Raw genomic sequence first — 23,594 nt, 5'->3', positions numbered from 1 at the left:
CCGTTTCCAAACACATTAACATATTAAGCTGCTTTATGCACCTGGGACGTCACACTTACAGATGATACATATCAGCATCCCCACAGAAGGCTTGAATGGGGGAAGGAAAAAATCAGATGAGATTCTGCAGCACCTCTGCCTTGAAGAGACCACTTTAAAACAAGGTAGCATTTCAGCAATCACCCAGGTGGCTTTAGAAAACGCTGATAGAACATTTAGTTATTGAAAGCTATGGTAGCAGCAATAGTGACTATCGAAATATAAATGCAGGCAAAAGAGGAGAAAAAAAAAAGAAGGAGAAAAATAAAAATTAAGATCAAAAACAAGGTAGGATTAAACAAAGGCAGGGCCCTCTTTGCTCCCTCAGAGTGGGGGAGAGAAACCCCAGCTACAAAGGGGAATAAACAACACCATCCTAGACTTGGCTTCTGATTGAAGCCATAAAAAAGAAAAAGGAGGGAAAAACCCCGTCCTTCCCACAAGTTTCTGACAGTCACAGCACCGGCACTCTTATGCAATCGTTACATAAGTTGTGACAGGACCGGCGCCTTCCCCACTCCCTGCCCAGGCGCAGGGCAGGCAGGGCACCCCCGCCTCCCCAGCACTGCATCACGCTCTGCTCTGCTCGCCCCGGGGCTGCAGATGCGGGGTGACACACAAATACAGAATAATCCTCTGCACTTTTTATTCTTTTTGACATCTTTCTCCCACCATCCATGAGCTGCTTTCTTTAAGGGTGGGGGAACACTTAGTGGCACACAACTGGAATAACCTCTCTTGCTTTTTTCCCCCCTCTCATTTCCCCAAAGAATATTGCCCTCTCAAACCAAAGGAAAGGGTGACAACATGTGAATAGTTTCTTAATTAATTTCTGCACACAGCAGTGTTGCTGATATTACCACACTGCATTGAGCCGGTGTCACTGACAGAAGAACCACATGAAGTTTATGGAACTGCCTATAGCCTACCAGAGATGACAAAAGATCCCAGCAATGGCAGATGGCATGTGAATCACTGCACAGGCAATTAGCAGCTAGCTGACGGATTTTGACGTGCTGGGGAGGACAGAGGGGGTTTTCTCTGCTCCTAGCAGTTCTCACCAGAGGGGATGGAAATAGGCATTAGTCTCACTTTTCCCCCAGAGAGTCTTTGCAACCATTCTTGCTGGGTTTGAGGCTGCTGTATTGCTAGGCACTTATAAGCACCCAGTGCAGAAAGATTTGCAGCAGAAATAAAAATGCTGTCTTTTTACCTTGATGAGATCAAGTCACAGCTGCTGCAAAGCAGAGTGTTTCAGGCAGAGGAAAAAATAAACCAACAAAAACAACAAAAATCACCACAAAATACCCACCTATGCAGCAAAGGACCACAGCCACCAAGCCAAGTGCTGTGAAAACATTACAGCGCTGTAAAAAGTGATTGAAAATGCATCAAAAACACTGAATGTTTCTAAGCTACAATGACAAATGTATTCTGGAACTCTTCAAGTTGGATACCTCTCAAATTTTTACAGTAGATAATGGCACTAAATTTTGATCAGAGGGCTAATGCAGAATTCTTCAGCATGAGCCTAGTCAGCACTTATCTTCAGGTCAGCAAAAAGAATAATATAAAAATGTTCTAGTAAAATAATGCCCAGCAAAGGTCTCCTCTGTGTGGCTGCAGTGCAGACCTTGGATAACACTGAAGCAGGGATATTACTCTGAGCAGTCTGACTGGCAGTGTTGTGAGCAGTAACACTCAGAAGGCTACTACCTTAAAAACCCAAGGTAAGTTACATTACTTTTCCTAACATTTTTTAGTTTGTTTGCTCATTAGTTGCCAGGTCAGTGCTAGTTTTTGTGAGTTCTGCAGTGGGGATTCTTTCTGTATTTTTTACTTGCTCAGTGCATGCTCAGGAACAGTAATCCCTTTTGGGGGGATCCTTGCACTGATGCAATTAATAGCATTAAAAAACCCCTCCAGCCTGACACCACAGGTGCTCTGCCTCTGGAAGCACAGCATCTAAGTAATCCTTTTTGCTGGAGGAAAAGCTCTACCAGCCATCACTGATACCTGGACTAAGCAAGGTTATCCACATAAGGGCATCATACCAGCCTGTATTTTTCCATCCCGAACTGGGCATGCTGGTAGGGATTCAGAAGAGGCCAGATGATGACCCCTTGCAAAGAGACAAGATGCTGACAGTAAGACTTTCATCAACATCTTGCTTCCACATCAGACAGCTCTTCTATGACCTGCTCAGATTTGCATTTCCCAGAAGCCAGAGGCTGTGTCTATTTTCCAAAGCCTGTGTTTCCTGCCAGGCCTACAGCACGCCAATCAGCACCTGCTTACAAGTTACTCCATGCTATGGGCTGCCCACTCCTCACTAAAAGCCAAGGCTGGGCCACTCTACTTCTACCAGCTAGAGACTTACTGAATGTACTTGATGACTTCCCAGGCTACTTTGCAATTGCTGACTGACTTCCATTGCTAGGAGTTTCATTTTGGAAGTCATGATCAAGCCTGAAGCAACAGTGAAGAGTCAATAGGTTATTATGTTCATTTCATACACAAGTAAATTGAAGACCATGACTGCCACAGAGATGTTAAGTTCAAGCAAATGCTACTAAGTATCTGTATCTTTTAATACAGATATCATGCCTTCCACGCAGTTAACTATGCGAGTTTTGTAAAGAAAGCAAACACCAAATCAAATAAAACAGTTTTCAGCTGTAAAGATGCCTGTGATCTAATCTTATTCAGTGCAGAAAAAGTGCTGTATACTTCATGATTACTAATCACCAGGACAGAGACAAATGGTATATCACTGAATGAAATTGCATACCATTCTGCAGATGGAACCAAGACTACAAATCTATTTAGAATGTTTGAGAATTTATTTGAAAACCTAGTAATTTTATCATATATCAGAACTTTCCACAACAGGAACAGATCTAAGGATTTGGTGGTTTAGGCATTTTGCCAGCCACTGAGACCAGAAGCTGTAATTATGCAATAATATGGCTACAGGTGATGTTTCAGCAGCTGTAACTCAGGTAGTCAATGATCATCTTGACAAACACGGGATGACATCCCATGTACATTTTAATCTTGCCTAGTTTGACAGGACTTAACCATATGAACTATGGAATGAACACATGGAATCTGAGTGCCACTAAATTCCAGATAAATTGTTAGTATGCAATTGCAGAGGATGTTCCAAACCTTTTCTAAAGCATCAGTCCAAGTGCAACAAGCCAATCACATGTTACAGGAAAGGAAAAAAAGCCCTATATGTTGTCATATTAAAAAAAAGTCTTATGAACCTCAGGTAACTTTTACATTACATTGGGACATTTTTTACTGAATGTTTGTTTTGCTTCCTCCAGCTCAGAGGTTCTCAAGTAAAAAAAAAAAACCCCACAAGCAAACAAACAAACCACCAAGCATAGCAAGCTTACTGAGCCAAAGATAAACGTTCAGAATTAATTGAAGTGTTCAGAAAAGGATGCTGTAATGAAAAAGCACCAAAAAAAGAAACAGGATGCAAAGAATTACCTTCTAAGTGGAATTTGACAAGGTAGCAATAATTCTGCCCTTACTGAGGACAAACAACTGAGGAGGGCCAGCCTCTCTCTGAGTAAGGTGACCTGGGACAAGTCACTAAAATGAGTAGTGTCACACTTTCCCCTTCTGTAAAATGTGCCTGATAATACAGCTTTTATAAAAAGGCATGCTGCTGAGAATTGCTAGATAGGAGCACCATTTTTTATTATTGTCCAACAGAGGGCATCTAAGCAGGACAACAAAGATTGGCCACATTTCTGTCACTGAGAATAGTCAGAAGCAGTGTTCCTCTCCATTATGTTTCCTCACATGCCTTAAAAAGCAAACAGAACTCCAACAAAACAACCAACCCCCACCAAAAAAACCCCAATGAGTTCAAACAGGTTTCAAATGGATGCAGCTGAAGAAGACACACTCCTAGCAGGTCTATACAATACTGCTTTCTTAAACCTATGGCACCTACAGGTATTCCAAATCTGGCCTGGAGCTGAAGTATCATGTTGTAAGGGTATTTGCATGACGATCAACAGTAAGGTTTGAGGAGTTTTCAATAAGACAGGACTCCACTGCAGGAATATTGCAGTCTAATAAATTTAAGGGATTGTGGAAGAGGCATGCAAGGTCCTGGGAAAATATATCCCTTCTAAGTCATTAGATTTTACAGCTTTAGCTCTAGGTTTTTCAGATGACATGTCTGTATCAGAACAAAACCAAACCCCCCCTAAATTTAATTTAGAAAAAAACCACCCAAACAGAAAGACTGTGATTCCCCAAACATTTCCTCAGTTCCAGTTGCTACTGTGTATTAAACTTCAGCTGTCAAGAAACAGCTACTCCATATTTCTTATTCCCCACTTTCACCAGTGCTCAGTTTCTCATACTTACTCCTAACATAGCATTTTATTCCAATCCCACCCTTACCCTCAAAATTACTTCTCCTCATGCTTTTTGCCTGTCTCAGAGCAAGGCTTCAGCTTCCATTTCACATCTCTGCAGACATGGAAAGCATGTCTGTACACTGGATTACCCAAACTAAAACTGTCATTCTACAAGAACAGTTGAGCAAGAAAATCAAAGCCAATGGACCAGGTCACAGACCATCAACAGAGGCCTTCAATCACCTGTCAAAAACTTTTGACTGTTCAAGCCATAAGTCCAGAACCAGAAGCAATGCCTAAAACAAATCCTAGCCCTCAAAATTCAGTGTCTTGCATAAGACTTCCACAGAACAGAGCTGATGAGCTCATGCAGGCACCTCCCCTGCTGTCAAACTTCCTTGACACAGTTTCCTCAGCTGTGGTTTGAAAATCTTCTTGGGGTTGTCCTTCAGATGGCAGCACACTTGCTGCAATTACTCTCTTCTGCTATGTAGCCTTTTGGGTGTCTCCAGGGAGCCTGGGAAGGCCCTTCCAGCTCTGTATTGCACAAATGTGTGGAATACATAAAAGAAATTACAGATTCAGTGTCCCTTAGTTCACCTTCCTTAAACTCTACCTGTGAATTGTACCGTCACAGAGCTTCTTCCCTAACTTAAGGTGTATGCATTTTTCTTCAAGCCCCAGGAGAACAGAAATAATGAAAGGGTGATGGGAGTAAAGCAGTAAAAAGGTCACTGTAGGAGAACTCTAGCTTTTCAAATTCGAGCCTTTCAAGGAAAAAGTTGCTGATTTTCTCTTCCTGCAGAGTATCATAAGGCAGCAAGAAGGTCATTGTAGGGGAACACTAGCTTTTTCAAAATTGAGCCTTTCAAGGAAAGAATTAATGATCTTCTCTTACTGCTGAGTATCACACCTGCAGGTGTCATACAAAGAAGACAGGAGGTTGTCCGTTGAAAATAAGTGAAGGATGTGCTTTTTTTTTTTTTTTATTATTGCAACTGTGTTTCCTACCTCTAAGAATTATCATATTAATTTAATCTACATAAACAATGTCATCATGATCTCAAGCTCTGGGCATGCCTGCTGTAAGTGGCTGCTGTTCCTTACCCTCCTTTGAAAAGCACAATGGTCAATTTAATGAAGAACACCAGAATAGGACAAGGCTCTGAGGGTTGTTATTTTTTTTAATTTAATTATTGCTCCAAGAAGAAAAGGAAAGAATGAGAGAGCATTTTCAGTTCAACATCAGAGCAGCCACAGAGCTCTACAGGAAATGACTGTACTACTGCAAGTGGTCCTATGCATGGTGTAAGATGACCCAGATTTCCATCCATCTCATCTTCTAATTGCACTTCCTCTTGTTTTTAAATAATATTTCCTTCAAAGTATCTGGTCAAAACTCCAGGGCGACACCAGTGTTTATAAAAGTTGTATAACATAACAATTACTTTAAAAAATATCAGCCATCAGTCATGTGCATGCCCGCTGATGATCTTGCATGCTTTCCTACTCTTCCCTCTCCTGTTTTTAAAACTTAGTGCTTCTGTGACAGCCACAAAGATGACATACAGAACTACTGATGGGGCACCACAAAAATCACTCTATTTTCTAATCACTGAATTACAGTCCTACATGCTAAGGGCTTCTTTCTCTCCACCCCAGGATGTACAGGCTTGCTTCTACTAAGATAATTTTGTGTTGACTAACTGCATAGAAACAGAAACAGCACAAATTATACTTTTTTTGAGCTAGAAACCAGCCTGCTCAGCATCACATGCTGCCAAAACAAAAGAAAAATTTTCTCCTTGTCCCACTAGGACAGCAGTTCATAGGGTCACATTTAAAGCAATACAGAGAGTCACCAGGGCATCATTCTCATCACCTGGATACTATTATAAAACCACATATGTATGGCACAGAACCACCTTGAGTATCCATTTAGGATGCTACAACATTTTTCTAATGTTTGCCAACAGCTCCTCCAATCAGGCCATATGCAGAATATAGCAAGTGCTTATGCACAGTCTGCTCCACTTCACTAGTGATGTATGAAAGCTGAGAGCAATGTAGCCACAGTAACTTTTGTTTAAAACTAGTGCACAATTAAGTGCATCTTCATATTGCTTAAGTGAGCTCCAGCTTCCTGTTCTGGAGTTCTCATTTTCTTTGTTCCTATTGCTCACATGCCTGTGATGTGAAAAACCTGCAATTCAGTTATACCTCCTCTGAACATGACCAAACTTCACACAAATAAACAAATAATCATGAGAGGGGCACAGGACCATCTTGCAAGCAAGAGCCCTAGAGAAAATAAACTCCTGTATAACATGAACTACCACCTCTTATGAAATAAATAAAAATAGTAGCAGCAAGTGGCATTACAGGTAACGTATAGTTTTTCTTCTTAAGAACACCTGCTTTTATTCAATAAGACTATAAAGCAATTTAGCACTTGGAAAAGTGAGTAATTCTGCTGCTATCTTGATTGTGATATGATGAGTTCTAATACAGTAGCAGAGATATCCTGGCAATTATAGTTTTTGCTGTGCACAATGCAGTAGTATTGTATTAAGACTGTATTTCCCCTAGATGAAAAAAGGAATCCCAGTCAGGAGTTTATCTTTGACTGTCACTTTTGAAACATGCTAAGCAAGTCTGAACTAATATGAGAAAAGGATTCTCCTCATTGTACTTTTTCTTTTCGAATAATTCATTAGCTAAATACTTTTTAGCCAGTATAGTCACAGCCCTAGCTGGAGTCTCTTGCCTTATTTAAATAGATCCTACTAACTTTTTTTCTGTTATAATCCCCACTGCTATTTCATGTCAATCACTGTTCTAAAAGAAACTCAATAAATCATTAAAAAAAAATCAGAAAAAGCTCTGAATTACCATGTTGGTGACAATCTCTGTCATTAGAATAAAAAAGACTGGTACTTTTGAATGAGAAACTTCAGGGCTGTAAAACACGTTCTTTTGTTACTTTTTCCTGTCTCCCCACAATTTTAAGATAAACTAGAAATAAAAGTCATTGCAGGGTGAGGAGTTGAACTACTCTAAAACTGCAGCCACCAGTTTTTGGGCTTTTTATCGGGATCTTCTTTTTTTCACTTTTTTTTTTTTCTTTGATAAAGCTAACATTTTCACCCAGAGAATAAAGATTTTGCCTAGATTATCAAATATTCAGCTAAAGTTTTTTAATAATCCCAATTACCTCAAAAGTAAGAAAACAAACAAGCACTTTCCCCCCCTCCACTCTCCATCTGGCCAAAAAAGAAAATCAGGCACAAGATGACTTCCATGATTACCTAATAAATTCCATTTGTTGTTACATACAAAAGTTTCCTTGGACTCTGCCACGGTATTTAGGATCAAACTTATTACTGATGCTCACTTCAGAGTCATCAGAATGCATAATTTATGACATCCATTCTGTTCAGGAAAAAAGAGATATTGCTTTAATATCTATTAGTAATCTGTCACGTTATTCACATGGGGGAAAAGTGTTAATAATGGCTGAGATTTTTCCCTGATTCCTTTCGGGTACACCAGCAAATCCTGCCCAAACCAGCTGGTACAATGCCTGGAACGGGCTGTCTCCAGTCTGTAAGCTGTGCTGCAGTTGCCTTCCAGCAGCATGGAAGTGTCAAACCTGACCTAGATTCTTTCCTTCCTTCTGGAAAAATGTTTATCTATCACAGCATTATCACCTTCTGGACACCTTTTATTCACGTGTTGTAGATTTTATTCTCTCTACTGCTTGTAGACACTTCCTGTTTATGAATGCTGAACAGGAAAGTAAATCTGGGTGTCTGAAGATTAAGCCCAAGCAAAACTGAAGCTAAGGTAGTCTTTGCAATACAAGCAGAAATGACACCAGTGGGGCTGACAAATATTTCTACAAAGGTAGAGCTTATAACAGCATGCAAGGTTCTTCTGTTGGCAGGCAGTAATGACAGAGAAGCAGTGCTCCAACCCTGGCTCTTGAGCTGTTCTGTGTTTGCTCACACACAATTCAAACAGGTCCCCAGCCAAGGCTCGCCTGCATGGTCAGCAGTGGATCAGTATGCACTGGCACATGGACAGCTGGGCTATCCAATCTTCTCAGACTCCAGCCAGAACGAGCCATGAGAGGCTGGTGCCACTGGCTCAGCCTGGACTGCTGCCACAGCCAGGCTGTCAGCACTAGAAAGCTGCCACACTCTCTCAACTATGCAACATGCTTGGGTTTTCCCTTCCCCATCCTTTGTCCTCTAAAGACGTGAGTCTCACTCATCACTCTGATAAATGGCATGGAATTCTGAAGGCTGAACACCCACACACACTGCCACTGGTTTGCTATTTTCTTGGTACACCTGCAGAGCAGAGAGGGTAAAGAGGTGCACATTCAGCTCCAGCAGAACTGCATTCACCCATCCCTCTCACCAACTACCAGCCTCAAAGATAAGAAATGAGGCACAACAAAAGTATTCTATCCAAAGCCTCCCCTACCAGAAATGAGAAATCAAGATTGCATTTGTGATCTACAGAAGAAAAATACTTCCTAAAATGCTTGATCTAATCTCAGCTGAACTGAATCTGTCTCAACTGAGCTTCATGTATCAGAGTCAGAAACAGTTAGAGACATGCCTGTAAAATCTCTTTTCCAGCCTCAACTGTGTAGTCCTGGTAAATGTCCTGGGAACAGCAAAGATGAATAGTGCAACGCAACAAAAACACCCAGAGGGTATCCTAGCCTGATGAGGAATTATGTTAGGCTCATTGAATCAACTCCTGGCTGATTAAAAACATTCAGCATTCACCACACAACAGTGTAGTAATTCAATAGTATTATTTAGATGTATTTTCATTTGCATAAATAAAGCCAAGAGAAACACCATTTCTGTGCCATAAATTGTCGCTCTTCAAGGTTTCTGAGAGTATCACTTTCTTTTACTTGGGAGCTGCTTAATAAACTATATTCATCATTATTTAGCCTTCTCTTGAGTGTGGTGCTCTAATCCTCCTGCAGGATCCCAAGGAGACAAATAACAGTAAATTACTAAACCTTTAATTTACTTTTGATTAAAAAACTTAAGGGAAGGAGAAGCAATACATACACATGGGCAAACTGCTTCAAAGGCAACAGAAACTTTGAAAGGTGGTACTGCTTATCTCTTTTTCTTTTCTAGATTTCAAGTGGACTAAAACAGGCCTCACATATGTTAAGGGGAGCTCTTATTCACTTAATGGAAAGATGGGCCAGTCAGTCAAATAAACACTCCTGCTGATTTAAAAGTTTGTGTCAGACTGAGTTAACCCTTTGTCACATAGATTTTTGTGCAGGAGAAAATGAAGCATGAAGACAACATAGTTTCTTAAATTATGAAGATAAGGAATTTATAATCCAACTAAAAATGTAATCTGGCACCATGAAAAGGAAATTACCTTCTAAATCTACCAGCATTACTACTCTTAACACTAAGCTAGAAAAATCATATAAAACCACAAACTCAAATGGCCATCCAAGTTTTATAATAACTACTTATTTCCAAGAATCAATCCTATACATTTTCTTCCACAAGATATCCCTGTAAACAAATAACACATTGCCCAGGAATAGGTATAATAGAGGTGTCATAAAATGGAATACTGTATTTTTTCATTATATACAAACACTACAGATTGGAAGCAAGCTTATATTAATTCTTTTGAAGAATCCCAACTTTAACACAGATAATGACTCTGTCAAAGGTAATAGAATAAGAAAAAGCAACATTTCAAAAATGTTATGGGTTCCTTCTGTATGAAAAACTTGATAAAAAAAAACAGCTTTAAAAATAGAGTTGTAAATTAAGAAGAAAACAACAGGCAAATTATCTTGACAAGGAAAAGGGAAGGCCAGAGTCAAGTTTTAACTTTGTAACACAACACACACATCAGACCAGGTGGTGTACCCAGAGATAACAAAAGAAATAAATAACAAATAAAACAATGCACCCTTTGATTGACATGAGCATCACCTCTGTATAACTCATTTCTGTGTTTTGGATTATTTATCAAGGCAAGACTTGGACTTCCTTCCAGTCAGTTCAAAAGAAACCAAAATAAAATCAACCCCAAAAAGCAATCTTCATACAAACACAGGAAATAAACTCTCTTTAATTTCTTCTTTGAGTAGAAAGGAGTTAAAAGAAGTAACTTTTCTATATAAGAGTCATCTCAGTTTTAAAATACATGCCCTTTAGAAACTTGAGCCTTCAAAGTCCTAAGAGTCCAGATGTAATCCTGCCAAAATTTAAATCCCAAGCTACAGCTCATCCCATGTGTAAATACGTATCTACTCCCTTTGCAGGACTGGGATGCTTAGGGAACCACCAGTAACATTTGCAGTCACAAAGGAGGGTGGCACTAATTGTTAATCTGAAGACACTAAGAAAGTGACCAGTATTTCTGCTGTCAATTTCTATAGATGATTCCTTTGCAGTCAAGAGATGGGGTAGTCAACTAAGAACACCTAATTGCCACTCCACACTCCTCAACTTACATGACTGGGCCTTTATATAAATTATCTAAAAGTCAAGTACATGTTTTGCTGGTAGTCACCCAAGTGACTACAATCACAGCTCCTCTCCTCATACAGACAGGGGGGAACACCAATGATTTTTAGGGAAAATCAGGTCCTCTGTCCTATTACTTATTCCCTTATAAACTGATCAGCATTGTCTTAGGTACACACAACTCTGGATATGCCACATCCATACATTTGTGGGTATCTGTATGACGTCTGAAGAACAGAGACAAAAATTGAATCACATCTTTCTCTAAAAGCCCACAACTCCACACCAGCTCTATGTCTGAGCAAAGCAAAATTTCCGTGGCTGCCAGCTCAACAGGCCTCTCAACTTAGCCAGATGTGACAATCAGTTTTTCTGATTTACACTGGGTGGGTGTGCGTGTGTAGAAAACCACACACCAAAATTAAAATAGGCCAAACATCCCTCAATCTGTATTTAATTGATCATCAATTTGTTTTATTTGTCTCACTGTGTATTTATTTTTATACATATACACACATATGTACGTATGCCTGTGCAAATGTAAATCACTAGGATTGAGGGATACAAAGGTGACACAGGAGCTGAGATAAAAAGCTTGGATTCAACCTCTGTTTCTTCAACAGGCAACCCTTGGGAAGTCAATAAAACTCAGATGCTTCCTAATTTCTCACTAATATTATTTCATCTGAGACACTGTATCTGCATTAGATACTAACCTTACCTTCAGGTACCTGCCTAAACTGGGCAACTCTGCTCCCCCTGCAGTCAGACATAGAAAGAGACTTCCCAGCAGATTGATCCAAAAAGCTCCACACATTCTGCAGGAAGCGTCCATCCAACTGGAAGACTTTCACTCTCTATTGTGTTTAAAAGGACAGTGGGAAAGCTCCCTTTAACTAAGGCAGCTGCCCTCTGCCTGCAGTGTGCATGCATGTCAGCCTCTGGTGTACTTTAGCTCCAGCCCACAAGCGAGGCATGATGACACCGCTATCTCAGCGTGGTCTCAGGGCAGTAAGCACAGGAAGGGCTGGGAGAGTCAAGATACTACAGTAGTGTGGTTGTACAGGAGATAGACAGTGACCTAAATTGACCCCTGAGAGATTTGGGATGCGGAGCTGTGAAGCTTATGCAGCAGATTTAAATCGCTTTGGGTGCTCCTGTGGGAAGAACCAGTCCATCCAACAATTTTATCTCATGTTCTTGGGAGGCCCCAGATGCTCGATACACCGATACCTCTGTAACTTTAATTTCACCTTGCAGGATTTCAGGCATGTATTTTAAATTCATGGTATTTACTCTTCTACACTACATCCATACAAACACATACAGCATTAACTATTTCAAGGTCCCCACAGAGAGCTGTTAGCAGAGACAGAACATGGGCCAGCACATGACTGAAGCCACATGCACCATCTGCTCAAACATTTTAATGTAATTTACCAGGCAAGAACTAAGCAGGGAAAAAAAAAAGATAGATGGAAGATATTAGATTTCCCCTTGTCCAAAACACCTCCTGCTGCTTGATATATGAACCTAACTCACTCATAACTAATATTTCATTTAAGAACATATTCAAAAATTTTTAAAAAATGTCCTGAGCCTGCAAGGTAACATTGACATATTTCTTCTGTTAACCTGCTGCCTCCATTGAGAACTGTCCAGACTGATAATCTTATTGCCAAAAAAAAAAAAAAAAAGGAGCAAACTAGTTAAGAACTTTAAAGTCGTTACTTCCACTCAAATTGCAATTTTGATGAACTTCAATAAATGAATAAAGAAAGAGAAAGATTTATTTACTGCAGCATTGAAGCCAAACAAGTTCTACATGTTAAGACTTGTATTTGGCTGAAGGTGGCAGCCCTGGGCCTAGTACAATTTGAATTTTGGGAATAAGTCCTGCAACTGATCTGTAAAAGGGATTCCAAATTGCAAAGACTTACACTTCAAGAAGCAGGTTTCGTAGAGAACAACACTCCTCCTTTTAAAATAAAAGCAATGATTTGAAGAACTCATGACAAACTCCTTTTGGCATGTTCAACAGTATTAATGAAGATGTTTAGACAGGGTTAGCAATTTCTCCTCTATTAGAAATACTCACAAAATTATCAAGAATCTAGGACAAGTACCTTTGCTATAAATTCAGCTGATATTTCTTCTTCCAAACCCCTACACCATTTCCCACTCCTTTTAAGCTGACAATAAAAAATAAAATTTAAAAAACCCCACAAATGAATAAAATCAGTTTTGTTAAGACTGTAAATATCACTGTTAATTTCTGATGTGAAAGGTAGAAAAATCTGCATACAGCAGAAAAATTCTACCAATTCCTCTTACTGGTACCCTAAATAGAGCAGCCCTCATGATTTGTGATTTTAGGAAATGAGACCTCAACCTGAGCTGTCCCCAGAGCTGACTGTCTGGCTGTGTGCCAGGATGCTTCAACCATCCGCTAGAAATCAAAAGCCATCATCTGCAGCAGTCATTATCCCAAAACCTCCCTTTTTTTTTTTTTTTTTTTCCTAACTCAATGCTCATTAAAGCTCAACACAGCAAAGTGAATATTAAGAATTATAAGAAAAGGAAAAAAAGAAGCCTGGAGAAGATGCAGGCAGGAGTGATCATGACTGAACATATGGATAGGCTCCCACGTAGGGAGGTACTGCGTGACCAGCACTCTTTGGCTTGGAAAGAAGTCAGTGACAAGACTACAACTGAAATCTAAACAAATACCGAGTGGCTTAAACAAGGAAAAAGAGAGTGAGACTCACAAACTCTTCTCACATGACAGAACAGCTCTAACTGTATCCCTAAGTTGTTGGTCAGAACAAGAAAGAAGTGACTCCTCATGCAAGTTAGGCAACTTAGGACATTACAGAGAGTAGAGGTTTACTGGGACTCAAACATTTCAACAAATGAATGGAAGAAAATTCGATAATGGCTATTGAAAGTGAACATACCATTTTCAGCTCAGGAAAGACGCAGCTGTGAGTGCATCAGGGAAGGATCAGTATAACCATGCCTGTTCTACTCATCTGTAGGCACTGGCTTGGGAAGTCATCATGATACAGCAATGCCTTGGACTTGAGGTTGGATCTGGTGTGCCACCTTAACATTATTTTATAGTACACCTCAGGAGTTATAAACTTCTTATATCATAAGAAGTCTTACAAAAAAAAAATATGGAATGCTCTTCTTTTTGTTGCTTATTTGTGGGTTTGGGTTTGTTTTGGGGTGGGGGGGAGAATGTTTGGGTTTGGTTTTATTTTTAAATTATTTGGCTTATAGTTTCATGGGTTTTATGTAAACTTCAGTTCAATTTATTTGCTTCCATCCTCAGCTAACATATTCTGCAACACTGAACACTGAGAACATTGCCATTGATTTCCATCAGCAAAGGATCACACCCTAACTGCTTTCAATTTCACAGTTACTAAGCAACACTAAATGATCACAGCCTCTGAGCAAGCAATGTCCTGTATTCAAAGGTTTGAACTGTAGAACTCCATAAAGACTTGGAACTTGGGCACCTACCAATGAACACCAGCTTCGCAAATCTTAGATAACAAACTCTGGAAGTACAGAAATACATACCCTGGGTGCTCTTAATTGAAATTAGCTCCAGTGAACCACAAAATTTCCTTGCATACTCATCATGGTCCTAAAACTAGGAGTACTTTCCTATATACTGCAAAGTTTCTATATTTTTCCCAGGATTAACCAGAAGAAAACCCTTTTTCTTTATATTGAAATTCATACACAGCACTCCTATTAAAGTTATGTATTTAGGGATAAAGATGAAAAAGAAAGCACACAAAACCAGGAAGTTAAACACCATCAGCCTTAGGGGAATGTGTAACATCATCCCTTAGAATTCAGTGCATCTTTGAAGTAGTGCACGTTTTTTTAATGATTCATAAAAACACTGTAAACGGATTTCCATTTTTCTTTTTAAATAGTATCACTGTTAGAAATACTATCACTATTAGAAAATAGTAAATAACACCACACTCTTCTTTTTTTTTTGTTGATGTAGGAGACTTTCCTAAATGCATACAACTCTTAAAAAATAATCAATAGCTAAATTTGCTTTAATGAAGATGGTACTTGCAGCCTTTACTAAATTATACTTACTCATCTACACACTAAGACAACAGAAACCTTGCTTGCTGCTAACATGGAAAATCTGAATGGTCCAGAAGACTAGATCCATTACCCGGTGAATGACTAAAAATGAGACTGGCTGTTCTCCCTTGGAAAATCCTGATCTGGTTTAACATTTAAAAAATGCAAAATTTCAAGGGTGAGAAAGTGCTATGGAAGCCCACGCATGAGAATGCTGAAAAAAAAAAAAAGTACTACAGAAACCTCTGATGTTTCATGTATATCCATTCACACACAAATGTATACAGTAATTGTTTAGGGATACAGTTTAGCTCCTTTCACACCCATTAGAGGATCCTAATCATAAGAGTTGAGCAACATAAAAGCTTCTGAAGCAAAAAGCCTGGACATTGGTGTGTTACATCTAATGGAAACAATATTACACTGCAGTCTTTCACTTCTGAGACTGATTAGAAGCTGTATTGTATTTACCACACTATGAAGATAATAACCTGAGAGAACATTAGCATAAATCATTAATTCATTGTGGGGAAACTCTGGAAGAGGATATCTTTCTAAAAGGAAAATGATCACAATAAAAATGCAAGCAAACTTTGAGGAAAACAAGCTGTGCCAAGTAAATGGTGCTAAAATTAAGTAATTCATAGTTATCATACTTGGTCTTCAATAAGAAGAATTTAGAGCACATGAAAACACAACAGCTTAGCAAACCAATGGGAAAAATCAACTGAGTGTTATGCTGGTTATCTGAAAGCCCACTTGCTGGAATTACACAGATCATATTCCAAAAGGCTCACATACCTAATAAACAGTACTGGAAGACACTGAACAACATTGAGTACATGTACACTGTCCTGAGCTTCCTAAGAATTGCCTACCCTCAGTAAATGAAAGAGAAAGCATGCAAAATTCTCCAGATAAAAAATAATTAGAAAAAATCCACCAATTCCTCCTCTCCTTCCTTAATACTTATGTGTCAGTTTTAGAAAGCAAAATGGTCAGGTGACATTGCTCTATAAGAATTTCATTTAAAATAAATTATATTGCTTTTAATGCAATTTACAACCTCAAATAACTAACCTGAGGAGAACAGCAACAAAAAAAAAAAGCTACCCACCATTTACCCAGTGACCAAACAGCAATATGAAAGATATCACATTCCTCTTTCAATGCTTTGGATACAGAGGAGCATTTTGATATTCCAAATATTTAGGGATGTTATTTGGTATTGATACTTCTTGGGAAAGAAAAAACACAGCACACCCTAACTTGCAGGTTCTCTTTTAAAGCTGACATCCCTCTGTCCCCTTAGTGCACACAGTAAAATGCAAGCCTTCTGTTTGCAGTCTTCAGGTCACTTGCTCAGTTGCTACCCTCAAATCACAGCACGCGAGGGCTGCATTCCACCTGAGGAGTATTTGTGGTGGCTGCCAGGCAGAGATGTCTGTGCTCACCAGGGTAGAAGGGGCATTCCAGGCTGTGAAGCTGATTGTGCTGGAAGTGCTTGCTAACAGAGATGTCAATGAAGTAAAGGAGTTTCAGTACCTGAGTTGACAAGCTGCTGCTCCATGACCCCGCAGCCCAGGACCTCCATCCATTCTCCTTGGAAGTTGATCTCCATCTCAAAGGAAGGGTGAGTAAATGGGAAGTAGCAATCTACCCATCTGACTTGCAGTCCTGTAGCAGTGTTTAAAAAATAAATAAATATGAAAGGGTGTATGCTTAAAAGGCCATCCCTCCAACCATCTGTAAAATTTGCCCTTCAACTAATGACATGAATTACAGCAATCCAGAGAAAATAAATAGCAAACAAACTAATTTACAACACTTGTGCGAGGCAATAAATCTTAAAACCTGTGGAAAAAAATGACCATGTCTTTTCTAATATGAAAAATGCTTTGTGCAATTCAAGCACCCTTTGAAACCAAATCAATCATTTGTCAAACTCTAGCAACCACCTGGCATCGAACAAAAATGAGCCAGGATAATGGGAAAGTCAGTAATTTTGTTATTCTTTGCACCAGGAAATGACTAACTGCTTCTCACAGGAAAAGCTAGCTAATTCTTTAATTTTTACTTAGTATTTTATGGATCGTCTAGGCAAGTAATTTTTTTTCATCAAAACTTAATTAAAATACAGAGCTATTCCCTCTGTATATGTTTAAAAATTGAAGTTAAAAATAGATATTAATATACACAAATAGAAATATATTTTCACAGAGTTGTACATTATTAAGGTATGCAACACACACACAGAGCATTCTGGACCCAAGTAGATAAGTGTAAGGGAAAAGCCCCACTTGGTAATTCCCCACCATCCTCCCCAGTTCAGCACCTCTGCAGATGCCACTGAGCAGAGCAAGGAAAGTCCTGGCATCTCAGAGCAGTGCAGCCAGAAGAGGACAAGGTCTTCCTTTCCAAGGTCTTCACTGCTGCCAAAAGCTCTTGTCAAAGCACTCATTATATTTGATGAGTTTTAGTTCTTCTAATGATTTACAGATGCTTTGTTTCACTAATTTTTTTTTTTTCTAACCATTAGGTGTCAGGAAAGAAGTCTCAGAAACATGAATGATAAAAACTTGATAGAGAACTGAAATGCAAATTCTGTAAGCTAAGCTAATGTCTTAACCTCAAATACATCTTCTTTTCAGTTAAACTAAATGCTAATCAGAGTTAGGGTCATCAAGAAGCAGGCAGGTCCAGCTTCAAAAATAAGGAGTGAAGCTTGTTTTTGAAAGGCAAAGGTAGCGTGAGTGACAGCAGCTCTTAACATTCATGGTTTGATTTTCAGGTTTTTTTGGGGTTGTTTCCTAAGAGGAATGTAAAATATGAAATTGTATGATTCATACTAAAAGTTTTTCAAATACAAATATTTAAAGTAGCCTCAAGAATTAGATCTTCATGGATTACTTCTGAAACATGAAATGTGGCTACAGAAACTGAAACAATAAATCACGACAAAGGTGTACATGCATGGCCAAAACATAAAATATCTCCTAAGAGCCACAGGGAACTTTTCTAGATGCTATGAAATTTCAAATGGCAAGGCAGGTTTCAAAACAAAGAGACTGGCACTTCCAGTTTTCTCTGCTTTCTTAAAAACCAGTCTTAGGAAAGTATATGAGTAATGGAAGAGCTTTTTGATAATTGTATATACAGAACTCAGAAAACTAGATGTCGGAACCCAGAATGTCCCTCGGACACTCTTGGATGTTCCGGGCCCAGGTCAAAAGCATTTGAGACCATGGAATGCAGCCACAGACCCTTGTAGCTTTGAACTTGATCCATGGAACAATTTACCAACTTTGCAGGAAGAACAAGAAATCACAAAAGTTTAGATATTATAGTAGAAGTAGTCACAAAGTGAAAGGAAGAATCTTTGAGTGCTGTACAGGGGGGTTTTAGGCCTTGTACAGAGGGGTCTGAGTTTTGTACATGGGGGTCAGAAGTTCTAAGATGGAGGGACTTGGGTGTGCCCTGTCCTTTTTCTTTCTTCTTCCTAACCTCCATGTTCATGGTGATGTTGGCACTCACAGATTGGTTTAGAGTAGAAAGTCACCATTCAATATAGGTGATGGGCACTGGGGAAAAACCACAAACATTTAGCACGTAATGTATGATATAAAAGAGGGCACCAGCCCCCTGGGAGGTCAGTGTGCCCTTGCCTGACTGCTGAATAGACCGCAGCAGCTCAGGGAGAAATCTTTTAGATAACATACAATAAACTACCTTGAGACCAGACAACTGAAGACTACTGAGTCTTTCTTTGGAAGCTCAGGTTGGAGGAGAGACTTTTCCACCTTTCCGGGCCACCCCAATCAGGGAGTGAGGCCCGACAACGACAGACCCCACAACTAGAAGTATTTACAATAGTTTCATTCACAATTGTAGTGTGACTTACAGCAATCACTTTATTGCTCCTTTTTGTCTGCATGGCAATAAAAAATACATAGATGAAAAGAGTTATGGGTATACAATAATATAGTGTGCAGAAAACATTTTTTTTAATTTCCTGATCTTGGCATTTTTAATCCTTGGGTTGTGCACATATAAAATATTCTCATTTAGCTTGCAAAATTTGCAACTCTACCAACTACACTGAATATTCAACTAGTTTGCATTCAGTAACAACATTCAGAAAATGGTTTCTTATTAATCCTCTGATTACTGAAAAAATGAAGTTCTGTATAAAAAAGGATTCATCAGCTGTTTGTTCTTAATTAAAATATTTTTTTAAGGTTAAAAAAGAATTTAAAGCTCTTTTTATTTTTTCATTTTAATGCATTTTAGTACTTACAAGGCTTCTGGTTTAAATGCAAATAAGGAAACAAACAACATTCTGAATAAACCAAAACAAATTCACAATGAAAAAACAACTCTCACCTTCATTCTGTTCTCTAAATTAATAGTTAATCCCTCATACCACAATAATTTTAATCATACATTGTCCAGGCCATTTGGGAATACCTCTTTTATATTTGTGTAGTTTATACTCAAGTGTTCTTTCAGACTTTTGGCTCTAGAAGACTTTACTGAAAAGCAGAAGGTGCTCAGCCTTTGGCAAAATTAACTGCATTTCTATAGAGTGTCGCAGAAGAAATGGGTACACTTATTATTTAGATACAAAATATTGTCTTGGTGCTCAATATATTCCTAAGGAGTAAAGGGCATCGCTTACACTCAGCAAATTACACCACTAAGGACTTTAAAGGATTATGATGATTAGGCTTCCTGTAGTACTATATAATTTTCCTGATTCGGCCTAGTTTATTTCTTCACATACAGCCTATGAAATACTGGCAAAATTGATCTTCTCTAGAAATTTTAGAAGGCCAAGAGACACATATATGTCTTGAAACAGGCACTTACAAGAGCACACTGCTGAATCTAATCAAGGCCGGACCACTAGACACAAACTCTGTAACTTTTCCGGTTCAAGGAAATTATTTGTGTTATCAGACACAAACACACCTGCTCATTTCAGAGCCTCACAATGTTCATGGGAGTCCTTCAAGTGGGTAGAGGTCCATTCATAATTGTGCTGGGCTCATGCTGGCTGAACACCAGGCTCTCATCAAAGCTGCTCTACCACTCCCCTCCTCAACTAGACTGGGTGTAGAAAATTTAATGAAAGGCTCATGGGTCCAGATAAGGGCACAAGAGATCACTCAGCAATTACAGTCATGAGCAAAACAACCTTGACTTGGGGAAAGTAATTAAATTTATTACCAATCAAATCAGAGTAGAATAATGGGAAATAAAAACTAAATCTTGAAAACAACTTCCCCCATCCCTCCCTTCTTCCAGGCTCAACTCTACTCCCAAAATCTCTACCTCCTCCTCACCGGCAGTGGCAATGGCGAATGGGGACTGTGGTCAGCACATCCCTCATTTTCTCTGCCACTCTTCCCCTGGTCCAGGGTGGAGTCATGCCCACCAAAGACAGTCCTTCATTAATTGCACCAGCATGAGTCCCTTCCACAGCAGGCAGTCTTTCAGGAACCTCCTGCTCCAGCACGGATCTCTCCACGGGGCCACAGGTCCTGCCAGAAGCCTGCTCCAGCACAAGTTTCCAACAAGGTCACAGCCGTCTTTGGGAATCTACCTGCTCCAGCATGGGGTGGCGGGGGGTCCTCCATGGGCTGCAGGTGGACCTCTATATCTCCATGGACCTCCATGGGCTGGAGGGGCACAGCTGCTTCCCCATGGACTGCATCCTGGGCTGCAGGAGAATCTCAGCTCAGGCACCTGGAGCACTTCCTCTCCCTCCTTCTCCACTGACCTTGTTTCTCAGCAAAAGTATCTGAAGGGCTGTTTCTCACACATGTTCTCATTCCTCTCCCTGGCTGCAAACTGTGCAGGATTTTTTCTTCTCCCTTTTCAAGTGTGTTATCCCAGAGATGCTACTACCACCACTGATGGGCTCAGATTTGGCCAGCAGTGGGTCCATCTTGGAGCTGGCTGGAACTGACTCTGTCAGACATGGAGCAAACATCTGGCAGCTCCTCACAGAAGGCACCCCTGCAGTCTCCCTGCTACCAAAACCTTGCCATGCAAACCCAGTACAGTAACTTATATGTCAGATCAGTATGGAAATAGTGAATAATTACTGTTATTTCTGAACACTGAATCCAGGTAAGGAATTGGTTGTAGCCTGCACTCAAAAGTAATGGTGCTATTAGATATTAAGCTAAACAAGTGCTAGCCTAATTGAGTCTCATAATGAAAAAGGCTTGACCAAAGGCACTGAAAAAGAAAGAAAAAAAGAACAAAAACCAAAGACATTAAAGCACCCTTTTACTACACTAGAGCACAGAAGCAACAAAGCCTGAGACCCAGGTGGTCTTCACTGACCAGAAATTATCTTTGTTGCTGTGAGGATTATTTTTAGAGACAAGGTTATGGAAGAAAAAGGAGAGGGGTGCAAGGAGGGTGCTGGGAAGCAAAGAAGGTATTGAACGGTGGCCTCTTGAGGTGTGTGTCGATTTGTAAGTACTCTGCATCTCATTGTTTCAGATAATTCATCATACTTGCAGCAGACAGGAGCTGGCTGCCCATATAAACCTGCATTAGCTCACATTTTTCAGAAGTTATTAGCCAGACCATTATCTCCTTTATAATTTTTTTAACTCATTACACTCATAGATCTCCATGCACTCAAAGGAGGTATCAGTACAACAGAATTAAGAAGGAGAATGAGCAGAACATGTTTGATTTAAAAGATATCCAGTCGCAGTTCAGTGAGAACCAGCAGAGGCAAAGCCATCAGTCAAAGCACAGCATTACTCACTCTCCTGCCTTCCCTTACCAGTGTCTAGGAACTGGGATAGCAGTGAATATTGAGCCATTTCATGTAAAGCAACAAATCACAGAACCAGCATACAGTCATTATTTTCTATTTGCTATAGTAAGATTACTTCTGAATCTCTCAGGGTGCAGAAAGCTTTTTGCAAACTACAGAGGGGTTAGAGAAAGAACCATAGTTGAAAAAGACTGGCTAACTTTATGAGGAAATCTTGGACAGCCTTGTTACTAGGTAACTGAAATTAGAACTAACAGACTACCTACACTGGCAGAACTGTATGGGGAGATGGATGTGTAACTTAAATTAGTGGATTTTAAGTGTGCACCTTATGGAAGTAACAGAGGAAAACTAAGAAAGGTGATGTCTAGGTGTAGTATTTGAAATAAATTCCTGACAGAAAAATGGAAGAAACTAACAGAACAGTTACTTGAAGAATGCAAAAATCAGGCATGTCATACCATTAGAAAATGCCATAAGAACAACTACTTTATATTGTCAAGTTTTTAAGACAACTGATTGGATACTCCAGAACTTTCTCCCTCCTCTAATATCTGTCATTCCTTTGCCTGTTGGCAAAGCCAGAAAGACATAAGAAGACAAACTTTTGTAATAAGGGTAAGTGCAGATTATATGAAGTCTTCGACCTTCCTCAGGACTACACAGTGATTTCTAAACAACTTTGTCAACACTGTGTTGTTCAAATAGTGTGGTAGGAACCACTAGAGCCCAACTGTCTCACTAAATATTATGAAAACTAACCTAAAACAGTTAAAAAAAAAAAAAAGGCAAGTCAGTGGTATGACCTTTCTGCAGAGATCCTCAATCTATCATCAACCTGAGCTAGTAAATTCTCAGATAAGCACTGCAGAAGCACAGCTTCCAAGTCTAGGACTTCAGGTACAAGCTAGTTTATGCAAAAGTAACATTTACAGCAGACATAATCTACAATCCAAACAATCTACCTATAAAAAACAGTTGACTGTACGACAATGCAACATTTCTGCCACTTACTGCAGCTGTGGTCATGCTATCCTGATGGAAAAGATGTGCAACTTCACTACAATATTGCTGACAGCACAGGTTGTAAAGAATGCAACTGATGTCAAGGATAAAGGAATGAAATTTTTGCTTTTAACAGAACATGGTGCCTTATGAAATATCCACATATAAGAAAAACATAGAAATTTTTCAAGAGCAACACATTTAAACACATTTTAAATATTAAGTTAAAATTTATAGGAGTCAAGATACAAAAAGTAATCAAGATTACCGTGTAAAGTAAAGAGTAAAAGGCTAGTTAAAAGATGACAGCTATCAAAAGACAAATTTATTTATATGCGCCCCAAGACAATTGCAGTGCACCAATCACATATACCCTGTGCCTAACATGAACTTTGAATAGTTTGAATTCCTGTATTTCCATGAATGGGGCAGGGGGAAATACACAAATATATATATACACATACATAAATTTAAATTTAAAATCATAATAAATTGAATTCAATAACTATATCTTGTGTTTGCATTCCAGGAAAAATGTTGGGGGTATAGAAATAGAAACCCCAACAGTAAGAAGGTAGCATCTACCTTTAGTTGTACATTTCAAATAATTTATGAATATATTTTAATGTCTTTTTAGCTACTGGGTGGACTGTATAAGAACTAGTAACAGCCAACATGCTGAGGCCTAAAGTGCAG

At 39.3% G+C, this 23,594-nt stretch overlaps 1 protein-coding gene across 12 annotated transcripts in view; it reads right to left on the bottom strand.

Moving 5' to 3' along the window:
* Positions 1-23,594, bottom strand: part of FARS2 (phenylalanyl-tRNA synthetase 2, mitochondrial) — a 232,023-nt gene that overhangs the window by 142,450 nt on the left and 65,979 nt on the right. For all 12 annotated transcript variants that reach the window (XR_011001766.1, XR_011001768.1, XM_068198807.1 and 9 more), the window contains one exon: positions 16,637-16,768. Coding sequence is in view for 10 of the 12 variants with exons in the window: in XM_068198807.1 (XP_068054908.1) it covers positions 16,637-16,768 (132 nt within the window). In the remaining 2 variants the exon portion in view is untranslated. The remainder of the gene's footprint in view (positions 1-16,636; positions 16,769-23,594) is intronic.

The sequence above is a fragment of the Anomalospiza imberbis genome, chromosome 1 (genome assembly GCF_031753505.1).
Source record: "Anomalospiza imberbis isolate Cuckoo-Finch-1a 21T00152 chromosome 1, ASM3175350v1, whole genome shotgun sequence".
Classification (NCBI taxonomy): Eukaryota; Metazoa; Chordata; class Aves; order Passeriformes; family Viduidae; genus Anomalospiza; species Anomalospiza imberbis.
The sequence above is the reverse complement of the archived record's forward strand: the minus strand, read 5'-3'. Positions and strand labels throughout refer to the sequence as shown.